This window comes from Vigna unguiculata, chromosome 3 (assembly GCF_004118075.2).
Source record: "Vigna unguiculata cultivar IT97K-499-35 chromosome 3, ASM411807v1, whole genome shotgun sequence".
Classification (NCBI taxonomy): Eukaryota; Viridiplantae; Streptophyta; class Magnoliopsida; order Fabales; family Fabaceae; genus Vigna; species Vigna unguiculata.
The window spans coordinates 53,216,343-53,233,692 of record NC_040281.1 but is presented as its reverse complement, the minus strand read 5'-3'; the positions used below and the strand labels follow the sequence as shown (position 1 = coordinate 53,233,692).

At 30.3% G+C, this 17,350-nt stretch overlaps 1 protein-coding gene across 5 annotated transcripts; it reads right to left on the bottom strand.

Moving 5' to 3' along the window:
* Window positions 1-8,270: 8,270 nt before the first annotated feature.
* LOC114177104 (protein IQ-DOMAIN 31-like) lies at window positions 8,271-16,590 on the bottom strand. 5 transcript variants are annotated; one of them, XM_028062350.1, is made up of 9 exons: window positions 16,404-16,590; window positions 16,229-16,312; window positions 16,041-16,080; window positions 14,599-14,690; window positions 13,707-13,964; window positions 12,794-12,988; window positions 12,104-12,178; window positions 8,845-9,946; window positions 8,271-8,559 (listed from the first exon to the last, which is right to left on the bottom strand). In XM_028062350.1, exons 4-9 carry the CDS (start codon window positions 14,680-14,682, stop codon window positions 8,528-8,530), a joined length of 1,746 nt encoding a protein of 581 aa, XP_027918151.1. In that variant the 5' UTR covers window positions 14,683-14,690; window positions 16,041-16,080; window positions 16,229-16,312; window positions 16,404-16,590; the 3' UTR covers window positions 8,271-8,527. The 5 variants fall into 5 exon arrangements, with proteins under 5 accessions (XP_027918151.1, XP_027918150.1, XP_027918153.1 ...); XM_028062349.1 differs by having other exon boundaries at window positions 16,229-16,411; XM_028062352.1 differs by having other exon boundaries at window positions 13,707-13,961; window positions 16,229-16,411.
* Between the last annotated feature and the right edge of the window lie 760 nt (window positions 16,591-17,350).

Genomic DNA, 17,350 nt, shown 5'->3' with positions numbered 1-17,350 from the left:
TTTTGTTTACGTCTCTATTATACTAAAGTAATAGATGATATAATTTTAAAAAATATAAAAAATAGGTAGTTTTGTAAGAATGATTAAACATATCAAAAGTAAACAATGAATAGCCTTGTATGTCAAATATAATGCAATCAATTTTACTTAATTATTTTCTTATGTTTATCTATATGTATTTATATATATATATATATATATATATATATATATATATATATATATATATATATATATATATATATGTGTGTGTGTGTGTGTGATCTTTAAATATAGCTCATTTTATAGTAAGCATTAATTACAAAATGTTATTTATTACTTTAAATTGCTTTAAATAAAATAATAATATTTGATAGTATTATGTTATTAAATATATTTTATAAATTATTAACCCTCACCCAAAATGAATTTTATCACACTCTATTGTCGCTGTAAAAGAGAAGACCAAACCAAGAAATGAAAAAGAAAAAGTATTAAAAAAATAATTAAAATATCTAATAGTTAAGAGTTAAGTCTCAACACGGCATTGCTGACATTTATAAGTCAGTGTATTCATCTTTGAAGCACCAAATATTTACTTATCATTTTTTATTATTATCTAATAAAAGATAAATATAATTAAAATTATTATATAAATTACATTACATCGTATTAAAAATAAGGATGATAGTGAAGTGTACAAATGTATATGTTTTAATATCTCATCTTGTTCAAAGTAAAAATTTTTTTTTATTTTTTATATTTTATGAGTATTAAAGTTTCATCTCATTTTCATCCCGTTGAATTATATATATATAATTTTTTACAAAAATAAATAAATATTAAAAATATGATATTATTGAATATTTAATGTTAAAATAATACATACTTTTCTTTCTCTGGTATCAAATACTAAATAATAAGTTTACTTAATTTAAAATATCAAATATTACTCATTCTTATATATTAATGTAATAATTTTTCATCAAAAGTCTGAAATAAATTATATTAATTTCCAATTAAAATAAAAAAAATCTGCAGCTGTCAAATTGTTTTCTTACTGGCCAAGAAACTTTCCTCTAAACCCAAAAAAGAAAGTTCCCTCAATAGGGAAACAACTAATCTGCAATTAAATGCAAAGATGTAAATCACAAATAAAACAGAAGAATTAATTATAGTTGCAACTTTTGCCATATGAAGTGATTTTATTCCCACTCAAAATATATCCAAACAAAGGAAAAATTTATAAAATGCCCCATTGAGATCAAAGGATTTTCTTACAAAATGAATTAAAAAAATAATAATAGTACTGATAGAATATATTCTAACCTAAATTTGTATTCAATTACTTCATTCGGCTTCAAAAATAGAATATTGCATCTTTTGACAACAGAATAGCACATTACGTAATACACTTTTTTAAATAACTTGTTGGAAGCTATAACAATATTTATTAAGGAGAAATAAAAAAAAAATGCTGATTATGTTAGTAGTACTACAATCTTGGTTCTGTGCGGTTTTAATTTAAGTTCGAAATAATTAAGTTTCTATTTAGCAAATCTAAAATCTTACGTTACCATGTTTTCACATAAATTCAATTAATAAATTTATCTTCTACTTTAAATTTAGCAGGCATCAAATTTTACTCATAAAATTAAATTTTCTTCTTCTTCAAACGTGGTCGGACAGACTTTTAAATCTTTAAATAAGATTTACCTTTTAATGTTAGTACGTCAATTAAAAGAATTAATTAAAGATAAGGTAACACTTAATTCACCAGCAAAAATCACTTTTTTATAACGATTTTTATATCGGTTATAATTTACTCAGTATATTAAATAACGCGGTAGCAGAGTTATAATTATATTAAAACTTTACCTGTATAGAAAGCGATAACCAGTATAGACACAATTGTCTTTCTATTTGAAACTCTTGCTTATGGATTTAGATATACAAGTAATTCTTTAATCCATCTATAATCAACAAATTATATGGAAGACCATGTTGAATAATAGTTACTAAAATACAGTTATTTACAAATTTTTGGTCAATTTCCTTATACTTTAATTTCCCGACATGATCAATAAGGTGGAGAGGGAATGAAGTGTCACGCGCATGGGCCTCTTTACCCCAATTTTTTTTAAAAAAAAGTTTGCTTGCATTTTGGACTGGATTGTTAAGTTAAGAGTGAGATTTTTTTTTTTTTATGTTCGGGCTTGTGAACCAACCTGGCTCACCATGGGTTTGACCCAGGTGAGCCGAGTTCTTAGTGGGTTAGGTCCATTTTTGGTCGTACTGAAATTTGTAAATCTTTTTAGTCTAACTCAACTCAAACCTGCGGTGGACCGAGTTGGTTCACGGGTTTTAATCTATTTTGACAACTCTAATTACAACCTATACAATTACATATGCCTCCTGAAGTCACAAACAGGACCACAAACATCCTCTTATTTTATATGTTAAGGGAATATTTTTGAAGTTCTCTTTGGCAATGGTATGATATGTGTATCAGTAATACAACTTTTGTTGATTTAAGTAAAATTTTATTTGTTTTATCAAGTTTGAATATATTCAATACGTTATTCTAACATTATTTATTTTCAATGCTTAATGTATATACATCGTAGATACACTTAGAGGAAGAATGATCACATATATGGATTTATTGACTCTATTACTATTCAAAGTTGTCAAGGTCGCTCAAAATGTTGTCAAGGTCGCTCAAAACCAAAGCATGCTCGCCTAAGCTAAAGCCACTGCCGCCATTTTCGCCTAAGCGACGCAGGACCTCGCTTAAGCAAGCGATCGTGCAGTGGAGACCCTCTCTTGCCGCCATTCTCGCCCAAGCGAGATCAGATGCTGCCAATCTCGCCTAAGCGAGATCCTTTCTTCAGCTCGAAGTACTCTTGCTCGCCTAAGCGAGATGTTGGCTTCAACACGTCTCGCCGAAGCGGGTAGTTATAAGTGTGGATATTATGTGATAAGGCACATGCATAGAATCATATTCGCAAACATTATTGACTCATGAGATCTGGTAACATATACAATTGATAACTCATCTTAAGTATTGTACACTAAAAGTTTGTTGACTCAAATTATTAATTGTGTAGATTTTCAATGACACATCTCCAATGAAGCAGGGATTCTCAGAGGAAGTTCGTGAGCAGTGAGTTTCATTTCTTTTGAGTACTTATAGAAAAAGATGATAGGTATTTTATGAGTTTGCATGTAAATATTAGATGTATAGCTATATTAGGTTTGGATTGTATGATATTATTAGGACTTTGAATAAAAAATCTATGTTGGAATATTTTGGCTACTTTGATTATATATATGCATATTTTCTATGTGAATAGTGTGGAAACAAACAGATCTGTAATAAAAGAAACTTCACATTTTATGTCAGTGAAGGCACAACTAATAAAGAAAGTATCACTTTTTATACTAGTTGTATCCTTACCTAATATAAAAAGGGACACTTTTTATACTAGTTATATCCTTAACTGATATAAAAAATCACTTTTATTATAGACTTTTCTCTTTTTAAGTGGACTTTTAATACCAATTTAAAATCGACATAGAATGTGAACTTTTTATATTAATCTCTAGAATCAACATAGAAAGTGAAAACTTTTTAAGTGAAAATTTTTTTAGTGGCGATTTTCATACACCAGTGCAAATTAATTCTGATACAAATGACTAATGTTAAATACAAATATTATTCTAAATATTAATTTTTAGTTTCGTAGTTGTTAAGAAGAGACTAAAAGACTAAATATACTTTCAAGGACTTAAAATACTATTTAATTTACTCATATTTTTTCCCTTTTTTGTCATTGGACTAATATTTCAAGGAAGCTTAGAAGGAAGTCTAATAATTTGAAAAAAAAAATACCACAAAAGTTGCAACATGGACATACATTTATTATGTTTGTTTGTCCCTTCCTCGTGAAGAATTATTTATGTCTACGGTAAATTTATGCAACACCTCCCTCAAACTCATGAAGAGTTTATTTCTATGGCTCACTTTATGCAACACGTCCTTCAAACTCATTAAACTCCTCCTTTATCTTATTTCATTTCTTTGTCTTTTTCCCTCACATCTTATTTATGTTTATGCTCTCTTTAATTCAATTCAAATTTTTCTTTACAATTCTCACTATTTTGATTTGTTTGAGCCTTGTATATAAAATGTATGGTCTTAATATTTTATCCTATCACATATTTTGAAAGAAAACTATTATTAAATTAGGTTCTTAAATTTATTTTAATTGATTTTTGTTCACTCAATAAAGGTTAAAGATGAAAACATGTAACTTAAATCAATATATATAATATATATGGACCATACAACATCACTCAAGCCTCCTCTAGCCACATGATATTTATAATAAAGTTAAATAATTTCAGAGGTCCCTATTTTTGTAGCGAAATCATAAGTAGGTCCCTCCATTTTTATTTGACTCAATTGAGTCCCTATTGTTGAAAATTCGTTGCAATCAGTTCCTTTTCGTTAGTTGTACAGTAACGGTGTTAATTATGTGCCATGTGTCAGCACATGTTTATTTTTATTTTTATTTTTTAAAAAAAAATTTAATAAATTTTTATAAAAATAAAATAAAAATTGCCACGTGTCAATCTGACATTGTGTCACATGGCAGAGACAATGTGATGTGGCAATGGCAGTGTCACGTGTCACTATTGGATGTGAAAACTCTCAATGTAGTTCTTGTATTTATCATTTTGTCTCAATTTGGTCCCAATTTTTTTAAAACTAAATCAATTTCATCCCTATATCAAATTTAATTTTTATATAAATTTTACAATGATATTTTTATTATAGTTGATATTTTTAACAAAATTGAGTTTATTTAAATGTATATTTTGCACTAATATTTAAATAAACTCAATTTTGTTAAAAATATCAATTATAATAAAAATATCATTGTAAAATTTATATAAAAATTAAATTTGATATAGGGATGAAATTGATTTAGTTTTTAAAAAATTGGGACCAAATTGAGACAAAATAACAAATATAGGGACTACATTGAGACTTTTCACATCCAATAGTGACACTGCTACTGCTACGTCACATTGTCTCTGCCACGTGGCACAATGTCAGATTGACACGTGGCAATTTTTTTTTTTAATTAAAAATTATAAAAAAATTAAAAATTATAAAAAAAACGCGTGCTGACACGTGGCACATAATTAACACCGTTACTATACAACTAACCAAGAGGAACTGATTGCAACGAATTTTAAAGAATAGGGACTCAATTGAGTCAAATGAAAATGGGGGGACCTACTTGAGATTTCACTACAAAAATGGAAACATCTAGAATGATTTAATGATGGTGGTCTTGTAGTTAATATCAAAGTCAATCTTGGACAAATGGGATGATGTGATTTCAACCTGAGAACAATTATATGAGAAGGTTGAATTTGAAAGTATTAATATATATATATATATATATATATATATATATATATATATATATATATATATATATATATATATATATATATATATATATATATATATATATATATATATATATATATATATATATATATCATGTCTTTTGTAATAAATCTTATGTGATAACATTTATAAGAAATGGCACGTATCAATTGAAAAGTTTTAAATTTATGAGAAGAGACCACAAAAATTTATTAGGAACTCAATTGAGAATTCTCAAATTTATCATGGACTTAAAATATAATTAAGCCATTATTTAAATGTATAAAAAATATTAGTCAACTTAAAATATTTAAATAATTTATACAATTCAAGGTCGAGAGAGTTTAGAGTGTAAAATAAGGTTGAGTGAGAAAATTTTCAAATTTCACCTATTTTGAATGTATTTGAATTTTTATTAATTTAACTAATTGAAATACTATAAAAAAAATATTGTATTTTAAATGTTTTTATAATTTCTCTATACAAACAGAATATTTTATTAAAAAATTAAATTCTTCAAAAAAAAATAATATTTTTATTAAAATACTCTATTAGTCTATATGAGACATGTTATATTAGCAAAATAAATATGATAATTAATATTATTCATAGAACTAGAGTAAAAGATAAGTCTTACTAATATTAATTTTTAATTTTAAGATATTTAGGAAGTGATTAAGAAGTGACATACACTTAAAAAAAACTATTCAACTTTAAACAATTATTATTATGCATCTCAAAATCTTTCAAATCTTAGGCTTCTACAAAATTCTTATTTTTAAATTGTCAAACTTATTTTAGCTCACAGCTTTTATATAAAATAATGATTTAAGAAGAAAATAGATAATAATGTACATTTTTCTAATAAAAGATTGAAAAAACTCCGTTCTCAAAAATGTTTGAAAATAAAAGTTGGACACAATTTAAACTAAAAATATCAAAAGTGGGATAATAAGAATATTAATTTTAAAATGTTCAATTTTAAAGTTATTATCATTAGAAATTATCTATATAATTAATAAACTTTTAATTTTAAAATAAGTTGTCAATAAAGTTAACAAATACTAATAGATCCTCAATTTTAATTTATCTATAAAATAACAATAAAACGATTTATGTTTATACACTTAATAAATGTGGATTTGAAATAAATTATTATCTGTAATATGAAAGTTATAGTAAATCATTATCATATGTGGTTTACCGTACACTACATTGATAACTTTAAACTAATTCACGGTATATTTTTATCATACACCTTGACGATAATTAAAAAAATAAAAACTTTCAAATGAAATAAAACCTGGAGAAGAACTATCTAGCATACAAGCCAAATCATATAAAGATGTTAAATAATCAGGAGAAAGTTTCTAATATAATAAATATAATTTGAAAAGAGAGAAGATAGTAATTTTTAGAATAAATTATTCACGATGTAATATAATAAGGAGGTTATCATCATTGAGTAAGAACTCAATTTTCATATTTATAAATAAGGTTTTAATGTTGATGGCTAAGACTTTATAAAAAAGAACTCCCGAATTAATTGGACAAATCAATTTGGAAGCTTGAAAGCTTATTTTGCTTAGTTATTGTAAAAATGTTGTTTACTTAGTTGAATTTTGTAAATGATGATAATTATTGTTTCATCTTATCCTTATATTATTTACATTTTTCATATTTACCATTATCAATTTTATTCCATTAATATCTGTTCTATCACTCAAAGTTACCATTCATATTATATATCACTTGTCTTGTCTATATATACATATTCTTTAAACATGTGTAATATTATATTATTAGATGATAATATAATATTATTAAGTTAATATATAAAATAAAATTATATTTATTAAAAATAAAGTAAAATATGTAAAAAAAGATGAAAAAATAATTATCAATAAATAAAAAAAAAATAATGGTCAATTTTCAAAAGTTTAATAAATAATTATATTTTAAAAAATAAAATTAGTATTTTAAATGTGGACACAAAAAAATCTCTTTATCTCTTTATATATTGTTATATATTCATATTTATCATCATCCTTATTTTTAAGCTTCAATATCTTGTCTTTCTATCACTCAAAGTGTGTCAAGTAGCGTCGGAACCTACATAGTATAATTTATCCAAACTCATCTTCCACCTCAACACAGCCAATATAGTCCCTTCTACAGCAATGAAAACCTCCTCTAATAACGCAACCAACATAAGAAAAAAATAGATTTGAAGAAATGCAAACAGATCTATAACCCCAATTCAGAAAGAAATGTTATTTGAAGTGCAAAAGATTGTTTCTGATTTGCTAACACAAATTAAAAGCGAAAGAAAAATGTCAGTGTAGTAAATATAACTAAGCTATATACCTATATTAATCTATTGACGGGTAATTATGGTACATTTTACATCCATCCTAATCTTCGCTTTGTCCATATAGTTAATAGATCCTTAATTTTGAAGTAAATTATACTGAAACATGTGAAAATCTTGTGAATATAGCATTATAAAATGAATGCAAAGGATGCAATTCAATGCCCAATCCTCGGCTTAACAAGGGAAACTTCCATTTCCCCCCACTCATCTATCGTTTCTATTTCGAACATCAAGCGCTTGACAAGAAAGCGAGTACAAAAACCTTTTCAATATTTTGTCATCCTAGGTTGGTGAGAAATCAACATAACAGAAGAATATGCTTTTATGATAGACGATGGGATGTTCAAATCCTAAAGAAACACATTGGAAAAAATACCTCGCAGGAGCATACTCTGGTTACCAGACCACACTTCAGGCCGGAACAGAAAAGTTCTGGTAACACCAAACACGTGTGCTAAATGAGAATTGGACATTCCAGAAATCATGCCGAAAACATAATTAACATTAGGTATAGTTGCATCATGCAAAACTAGAAACCTATAATGTACAAATCACCTTCAAAGCCCAAAATGCAGCAAGTGAAGAAATAATCTGAATTCAAGCACACCTATAGTCCTATGATTCAACAATTTTCATCAAAGATACACATAAACCACACGAGTTTCGGCATCCTCATGTTCCACTCCAGAACATCGGTTTTCCAAAAATTACCTCCTCCACTCTGCTTGAATTACCTTTCCTGCAAGGCGAACAGACACATTGATTATTACGATCCGTTCATAGTAAAAAGACATACCAGAATTTGACTCTGACTCAGATTGAAATTAGACTTCACATTTGCTAGGTTGTTTAATTGTTACCGTTTCGGAATTTGCAATCTAGACATGTTTGACATTAAGCTAATCTGGCAACTTAGCTAATAGAGTAATTTGAAATAGGTGAAATTATTTATCAATGAATGTAAAGCATTATAAATTTTTCGGGTGAATTTTGCAAACCACTATATGAAAAAACTATCACATACCATTCCCATCTCTAGAAGATGATGATACAGTTCTGTCACTTCTGTTGCCCCCTTTGCCACCTGAGTGAACTGGTCTATGTGTCCTAGGTGAATGCGAACTAATTTTGCTGTTAGTTGATGATGGCAAAGAATGGCGCCGGGTCTGGTTGTTTCTTTCACTTCCATCTTGTCCAAATCTCGGGGATCCTTGTGCCCTTAACTTTGCCTTTGCAGATTCAGTTGCTGCCATGTAACTTGGCAAAGTTGGACTATTCTGTATTCCATTATCTGCACGTTCCTGCTTTGCTACATTAGACCCTTTTCTGTTCGGTTTCTGGTTTTCACTGCCTATTGGATCTTCCTTGTGACTCAAATCTCCATTTGTCAAGTGAGAATTTTCATCTTTATATATAAGCTCTGGCAAATCTATGGGCTCATTTTTTAATTCATCGGAAATATTTTTATCTTTAGTTGTAATTTCAGTCAACGGCTTCGATTCCACAGTCACTTGATTACTGGTTGGTGTGTCAAGCATTTCATTACTAGCTGAAAGTCTTGGAGTAGTTTCTATATCTAGCACACTGGAAACAGTTAATGCTGCTTCCTTCTTGACCTTCTCATTAAAACTAACGACCTCTTGTTCTGAAACAGAAAGGGATGAGGTAACTGTGGCCTTTTCCAAATGTTCCTTTGGCATCTCAGTTTCAACTTCTGAAGGAACAGCATTCTCAACAACAGGACTATGAACCTTTCTCAAGTTACGTTTAACCTTTTCAAGCTCATTTTGTGGATTTTCCTGCACGGGATCTGAGGTTTGACTTGGAATTTTCCTTGTGTTTCTTTTAGGTTTTTCAAATTCAGGATTTGCTAGCACTGGTACTGAATCAAAATTCGAAGTAGGAAGCTTCCTGTTCGTACGTTTTGACTTACTCGTTTGAGTATCTCCAACTGAAATACTGCCATGCTTTCTTTGAGCCTTACTATCCTGAATTTTCTTGGGTTGGGGAACTGGTTTCCAAAATTGAGATGCTGACCAGCGCTCCAACCAACTTAGGACTGAATTTGGATCACCCGGAACATATTGCAAACGCAATGCCATTATTGTAGTTGACGAAGTAAAAAGCTGGAACAACAAACATTATCACATGCCCAAGTTAACTGATCATAAAAGACAAATAATAACAGAACTATAGAATTATATGCCCTAGATTATTGACATAGAAATAAAAATTAAAAAAAAAAAAAAACTATATACACCCACAAATTTTAGTGTTAAGATAGGCAAGATAAGCATACAAGATATATTAAGGTACCCTTTGTCACTTTAAAGACAAGTTCACCGTATAGAAAATTTAACCAAACAAAAGTATAGACACAACGAACATCCCGCTCAAACCCAGACAGAAGAAATACAGTCTCAACATTTTAAGATGGTTAATCATAGATTCTTGGTATGAATTCCTCCACCTACACATACATCCCAGGTGAATCAAAGCCTATTATTCCTGTGAACAACTAATTGATTAAAAAAGTAGCAGTAAATAAACTGCTGACCCTACTATTAAGATGAAAATTGAGCATGCACACACTTTAGCAACAACTAATTGATTTTACAATCTCATCATTGATTTAATTTATTTAAATTGGAGTCTCTAAAATTTTCAGCCTAACTTTACATATGTTAGCAATTCCAATCTATAAGTATAAGAAAACGTCTTTGTCGTTTGTTATTTCTAAAAGATGGACTTTAAACTTAACCCAATCTCACAACACACGCTCTTATGCTGAAAATATCAAATGTGGGAATAGAGAAGGGCCTGATAAACCAAACAAAACTCACTAAAATAAACTTTGATAGCATATAAACAAGTGAATCTTAAGCCTAATTTAACCTCAAAACTGACTTGTAAGGTGAGGTGTGCACTCACTTCTACACTATAATTTGATCATATCACTAATCAATGTAGAATATCCAAGAGATGTAACAAACTAACATTTCTTGGTATACCTAACGACAACAAATTTCATAAAGATAGTAACTTTGAAAGTATGAGCTCCAGCCTCTACATTCACGCAAAAAGTTCCACTTACTTTAAACAATGGTAAGTCAACAACAAAAACAAAATTTTGTGAACAGCCGGAGAGTATTAGAAGGATTACTTGTAATTTGTGTGGTGTAGACACTAGTATACATATGTGTATAATAAAGAGCATATGTTAATAAGGAACAAAATCAATGATTAATAATGAGAAATATTTTTAGACATTTCCCCATTTGATGTAATCACATCTTATCATATTTTTCTATTTAATGTAACCAAATTATCTATAACAAGGGGAATGGGGAACAGCAGACCATACATAACCAATTTTACGCCCAATTTCATGTTGAAGGTGATGATGCTCAAACGGATAGGGTACACAATCGTTTATAGTTGTAATCACTTCAGTATCTATCGTAACTAACTGCATTCAGTTATACTGAGTTGTCAGTTACTTAGATTAGTTGTAGTCTCTAGTCAGTATAGATTTCTGAGAACCTGAGAAACCACGAACGAAAATATACATCTTTGGTCCATACTATAAATCCTGTTGTTCATTCAGGACTCAGTTGCAGATGTTACATAATCATCTTACATAAAAAACTAGTTATGTATTAATTGAACAATGTATATTATTACCTGACGAAACCAATAGCATTAGTGTGGCAAAAAATCAATCTTTTGGAATTGGTAACTATTTAGAGAAATTAATGGAGTGTTTTACTGTCTCTCTCACAATGTTGTTTTCTCACTACAGAGATTCAACTTTTTACAATTAAAAAAAATAAATACACCGTAATTAACCAATTTACAAGGAAATACTAATTAACTTAGTTAATAGCATTAAATTTGTCCTACATCTATAAGTTCTTTCTAAACCTACCCTTAATATTAATGAGACATGCTTTCATTTTTTTTTAAATATTTGTATACTCTCATCATATATATTTATTGCTCTTGTTGCATGTGAAGAGACAAAATAAAGTTGTCAAAGTACATAAAAGGCAAATTAGACTCCCAAAAAACCTTATTGAACTTGGACATAATTAAGGGTATTTTGAAAGAAAAATTATGTATGATGCATTTTAGATTGGTTCTCATAAAAAGGACTGAGCAAAATCTCTATTTTAATTCTTATTAGAAGGACCAGACGGAGCATACTATAGTACATTCTGGAATGAAACTTACACAGAATAAGTAGCCAAAGAAGGAACTTAACATGAACATAGAGTAATTACCTTAAGAATGAATGCATTTGCTGACAGCTTTGCAATTTTCGTGGATATAGCAATTGGCTTGACAAATTTGCCATCCTAAAGGTACAAGACATCGAGAAGGAAAACTATTAGCAGTAGTTAGAAATATAACACAGGTAATCTTCCCCCACCTTCTCTCATCCCTGACTTGTGAACACTCAAAAACGCGAAGTTATCAAATAACAGCTAGCCAATAACCAAATTCACTACTGAATAACCAAAAGAAACTCGTTACCAAATTCACAAATTGTTCAATACAGATTGTTGACGCATAGCAATATTTCATGATGTAAAAACTAGTCAATAAAAGTTGAAGACAATCTTAACAGCCTGTATAATGCACCAACTTCTTCTGATTATGACAAAAAAGTAGTGGATGAAAATGACCATATTTTTTTGTAGGAATGAATAATTCAGAATAAACCTATTGCTTCGTCAAGTAAGTGTTCGTATTTAATAGAACCATTTAGCTCTAATATGACCAAGATATCCGGTAAAGTATAAATTCAGATGCATATCGGCACCCCACCCCCAATAAACCAAAAGAATACTCTGACCAAGACAACACACACATTCGTCACTTGCATACTTTTCCCCACAAAGAAAGTTTAATCAGAAGAACAATATGAGTAACTAACAACTATTTACTGAATTCAATTTTCGAAAAATTACCAGAGGGTTGCATTTCTCATGGATTTCAGATCCAACATTAGACTGCCTAACTCTTCCTCCACGAGCAAGTGCTTGGAACTTGACAATACCATACATAGAGCATAATGTAACAACAGCTTGTCTCCTAACCAAGTGCCCACGAATGAGTGCTTGCAGCCTTATTATGCCTTTCAGGGCCCTAAATGCTCTCCGAGCCTTCATGAAAGAACTCCCATTAGTTAAGTAACAATAACAAATATCACAACTTATAACAGTCACACTATCGAAACTTGACAAAGATAGTTCTGATAGGTCAAGAAATTGTCTGTATGCCATCCTCTCATAGACCTATTTATCAAATTATAAGTGAAGCATTGAATAACTCAAGAAAGCAAAAGATTTTACTGATGAAGTACGCTTTCTATAAAGAGTGTCATAGCAGGAGGAACCGCCAAATCAGGCAGAGTTTATCTTCACTAAGAAAACAATTTCCCAAGTAACGATAAAATCAAAGATATTACGAGCTTTATTTTAGAGAGAGTTATTGGAATTGCAACATGGACTAGACAGCTTCTCTTGACAACTAAACTGACAGTCTTAGATAATATCTATAAAAGGTCTCAAATTGGAAAAGAAATATCTGAAGGGGGGAAGATAAATTACAAACCCCCATAGACTATAACTCTAAATATCACACTAAGCGTCAAGGATGAGTTCTAATAATAATAAACAACTAAACCTCTTAATTTCTTGGTCCACCAAAGACTCCAAGTCAGATGTAAAGATAATTTACAATAATAGCAGAAAATCAATTCCACTCAATTACTATTCTTTTGCAGTATAGATTAAAACATAGTTTTCATATTCACAGTTCAGTTTTGCTTTCAGATAACTTTAATCAGTAACGCATTCTATAGAACAGTTAATTGCATACCAAATAACCCCTGAAAGCAGCTTGTGCCTTTGTTGCTGCTTCCTCCAGCCTCGTTTTCTCTGGATCCAGTGCATCCTCTTCATTAGTAGATCCTACTAAGTCTATTTCTTGATTGTCAGGTAAAATATTATCTGCTTCTTTGTTTTCCATCTCCTGGACTTCATCGTGATTGGGAATAGTATCGGAGGTTGGTTCTAAGGACAAACCCGTTTCCGGCACCTTGGAGGTAACTATTACTCCTTTTTTATTAACAAGCTTCTAAATGGAATTATAGTAAACCAAGTCAGGCATTTCATTGCAGAAGAAAGTCCATATTACATACTATCACTGTTGTTGAGAAAAATAAGTTTAAGATATACTTTCAACAATATAACAGAATCTATAATCCTAGCAATATATGACTAATCGTAGGTTGTTTGCAAATTCTGCTAAGTGTTAAAGGTCAGCACAGTGCAAAAGTAGCAGAAAAAGTTAAGTCCTGCAACAACAACACCAAACTAGAATGTATTATTTAAGGAGAACAAAATTTGGGTTCTCTACTTCCTGTTTTCATTCTCTCTGTCCATGACAACGTTTGATTAACAGTACCGATCACTTGCATCAAAATTTATTGGAAAAAGAGCGCTAGCAACGAGCTCTCTAGGACATCTAACTTCTTATTTAATGGCCTCGCACATGATTTTGTAGTTTTCAATGAATTTTATCGAATAAAAAGTGTAAAAGAGAGTGTTAGAGTGTCTTGCATTTTTCTTGAAGGAAAATATATTTGGCTATTTATGTCATGAGAAAAATTATGTAATTTGACAGAATATTTCTGAATGTATTAGTGAAATATGAATGTGGATAAACAATGAACAGAGTGATGAGGTTGCCTTAACTATCACAATATTACCTCTCTGCTTTTTGAAATATTTGATTTGGATGACTTTTTCCCAAACAGTACGGTTTTGATCCATTTTCCTGGTGACTTACCCATCCTGGGACCTGTAAAAGAAGGTTAAATGATCTCTCAATTGATCTCCATGATTGTTGCTTCATATTAGTAAATTTGAAAGTATGTAATTATCCTGAAATCATGCAGGATGCCTGATTGGCTGCTTAACTAGATCACCAAATTCAATTAACTTAGTGCAACTTAAATAAACTACAGTGAACTCATCAGTTCCTTTGTTTAGCCAAGCATATAGGTCGATAAATCTTAAAACTGTTATGCCCTCCATTTGGTACGCGAAAGTATTCAGAAAAAAAAGAAGTAAGATAAAATGTTATGATTTTCAGAAATAACTTTTTTAAAGAAGTCACGAAAGGAAATTACATTAAATTTATAGTGATATTCAAATAATACCTAAAGAAACATGTCAATGATAATATAGAAGTTAATAGACCTTTGAACAATAATAACAGACCTTCTACGTATAAAAGCATATCTGGCGACGGGTTCTCAATAAATTTAATTATGCAAAGAAAATAACTTATATAATAATAACTTTTTTCCCTTTCCGCATTATTTTTAGCTGAAACATACAGCAGCCTTTTCTTCCATTCGGATGTTAGTCTCTGAATAACTACCTTTCCTTATCAATAAAGAAAAATCATCAATGAATATGTAATCAACAACAGAAAAACAAAACTTCCCAAATAAAAATCAAGTATTATCAACAACTTGGGATGACATAATTACTGACCAATCAACTATCCACAGTAAATAGTCATAGATATCATGCACAATTAGTACCATCTTTTAAACTGATGCAATAATACACCACTAAAAAATGGTATCATGTCCATATCCCTTTTAATATGATGCACCGTCACTCTTTGACTTTTTCCCAACCCCCACCGCTAAACCTCGACTAAAGAACAAAAAGCGCTATAAGCCACCGACAATCATAACGCACGGGAAGGAAATGATGAAAAAAAAATACAATGCAAACAACGTTTGATCTCTCGAGCTCGAAGCTCCTGCCTGCTGAGATTCGATTGAGCACTACAAATCTAAAAAATTACAAATCAACAGTAATCAATCAATCAATCAATAACATAAAAGCACAGAACAGAATAAGATATTAACACAGAAAAAAAAGGTAACTTCAAATGAAAAATTGAATTCACCAAAACCAAGAATTGAACATATTTCACTTGAAATGCCGCAAAACTGAAAATGTATTAACGGACAGGAAAAAAGGTAATTGGAAATGCACTAATACAGAAACCCTAGAATACCCAAGATCTGCTATGGGTAAGAACTAGGAGGCACGGAACAGTGCTCGGTCCTTGAATCAGTGTCTGAAATTGGTGCCAACAAGCTAGAATGAGGCTAGATCTGAAGATTACCTGACCAATGTGGAACCTTTTCACTTCAAATCTACCATTCCTGTTACCCACACAACCAAACAATGAGAATGCAAAATTAAAACAATAATTTATTTCCCCATTTGTTTAGTTTACTATTCTAGAGCAAGAGGATAAATATATACAGAGCAGTGCACAAGAGAAGAGAAAGACACAAGAAGTTTGTGTACCATGGAAAAGATAGAGAGAGAAGATTGATCTAAAGCTGCGTAAATTTTGTGGTTGCTTTGTTTGATGCCGCTGCTCTCTGAGAACTGTGCTAGCTGGATGAGTGAAATTTGAAATAACAAAAAATGTCTGAAAGAAACTGAAATGAAATGCCTGGATAAATCGTAGGGAAATCACCACGTGTCATTCATGCACAGTCTAGAGCCATCGTCGTAACCGTCGGATTCAAATACTTGGTTAGTTTTGAATCGTTGACCACAGAGAATGGTTTAATCCAAGGGTGCAAATGAGAGGTTGCGCTGCACTCGAGGACACGCTAAGAAAAAAGAAGTTGCTGTGATTTAATAGAAGGTTGTTTCTTCTGGGAGTGCCAGTGCAGTTACTTCAAAACGAAGTGTTCCAGTTTCTTTAATCTTTATTCCGAAGCATTAGAAAATTACTATTAGGCCCCTGTGTCTCTAACTGTGCTTCACGCGTTGAGACGCGTCTGGTAGAGATGAACCGTTGGTGGAAATAGATGGAGGGTAGAGATGAAAGCGCGTGGCTTGTGATGAGGGTAGTTCGCGTGGTGCAAGGTTTGGAAGCCACGGTGGCAAGAACAGTGTGGGAGATTGCGTGGAGCATGCGACAAAGAGAGAGTGAGGGTAGTGTAGTGAAGTTAACAGCCCCACCTTATCACTCCCCGTAATAAACGCACCATATTCATGCCGTTTTTGTATTTATGGGGCATAGGTGATTTTCTTACGTAAAATTTATATTTTGTCTGTGTACAATGAAAACAACAACTTAAAACTTATCATTACAATTTCAACAACTATAATTATTTAGCATTAGTTTATATATATTTAAATATTTCGCTATTATCATATCATGACTAAAAGAAGTTGATAATGACTAAATTTTTGGCCAAACTAATTTCATGACTTTTAGTTAGTTTATTTTTGTTTCTCTAAACTTTCTTGTAATTCATGTAATTTTTTTCTATAATTATAATTCTTTTCTGTTGTATTTTACTCATTTTAGATTTATGACATAAATTTAATTTGGATGTGATGAATATTTGATTTTCTTTTTATATGGGAGAGTTGCTCTCAATATAGAACAATCACCCCACTTAGTTTTCT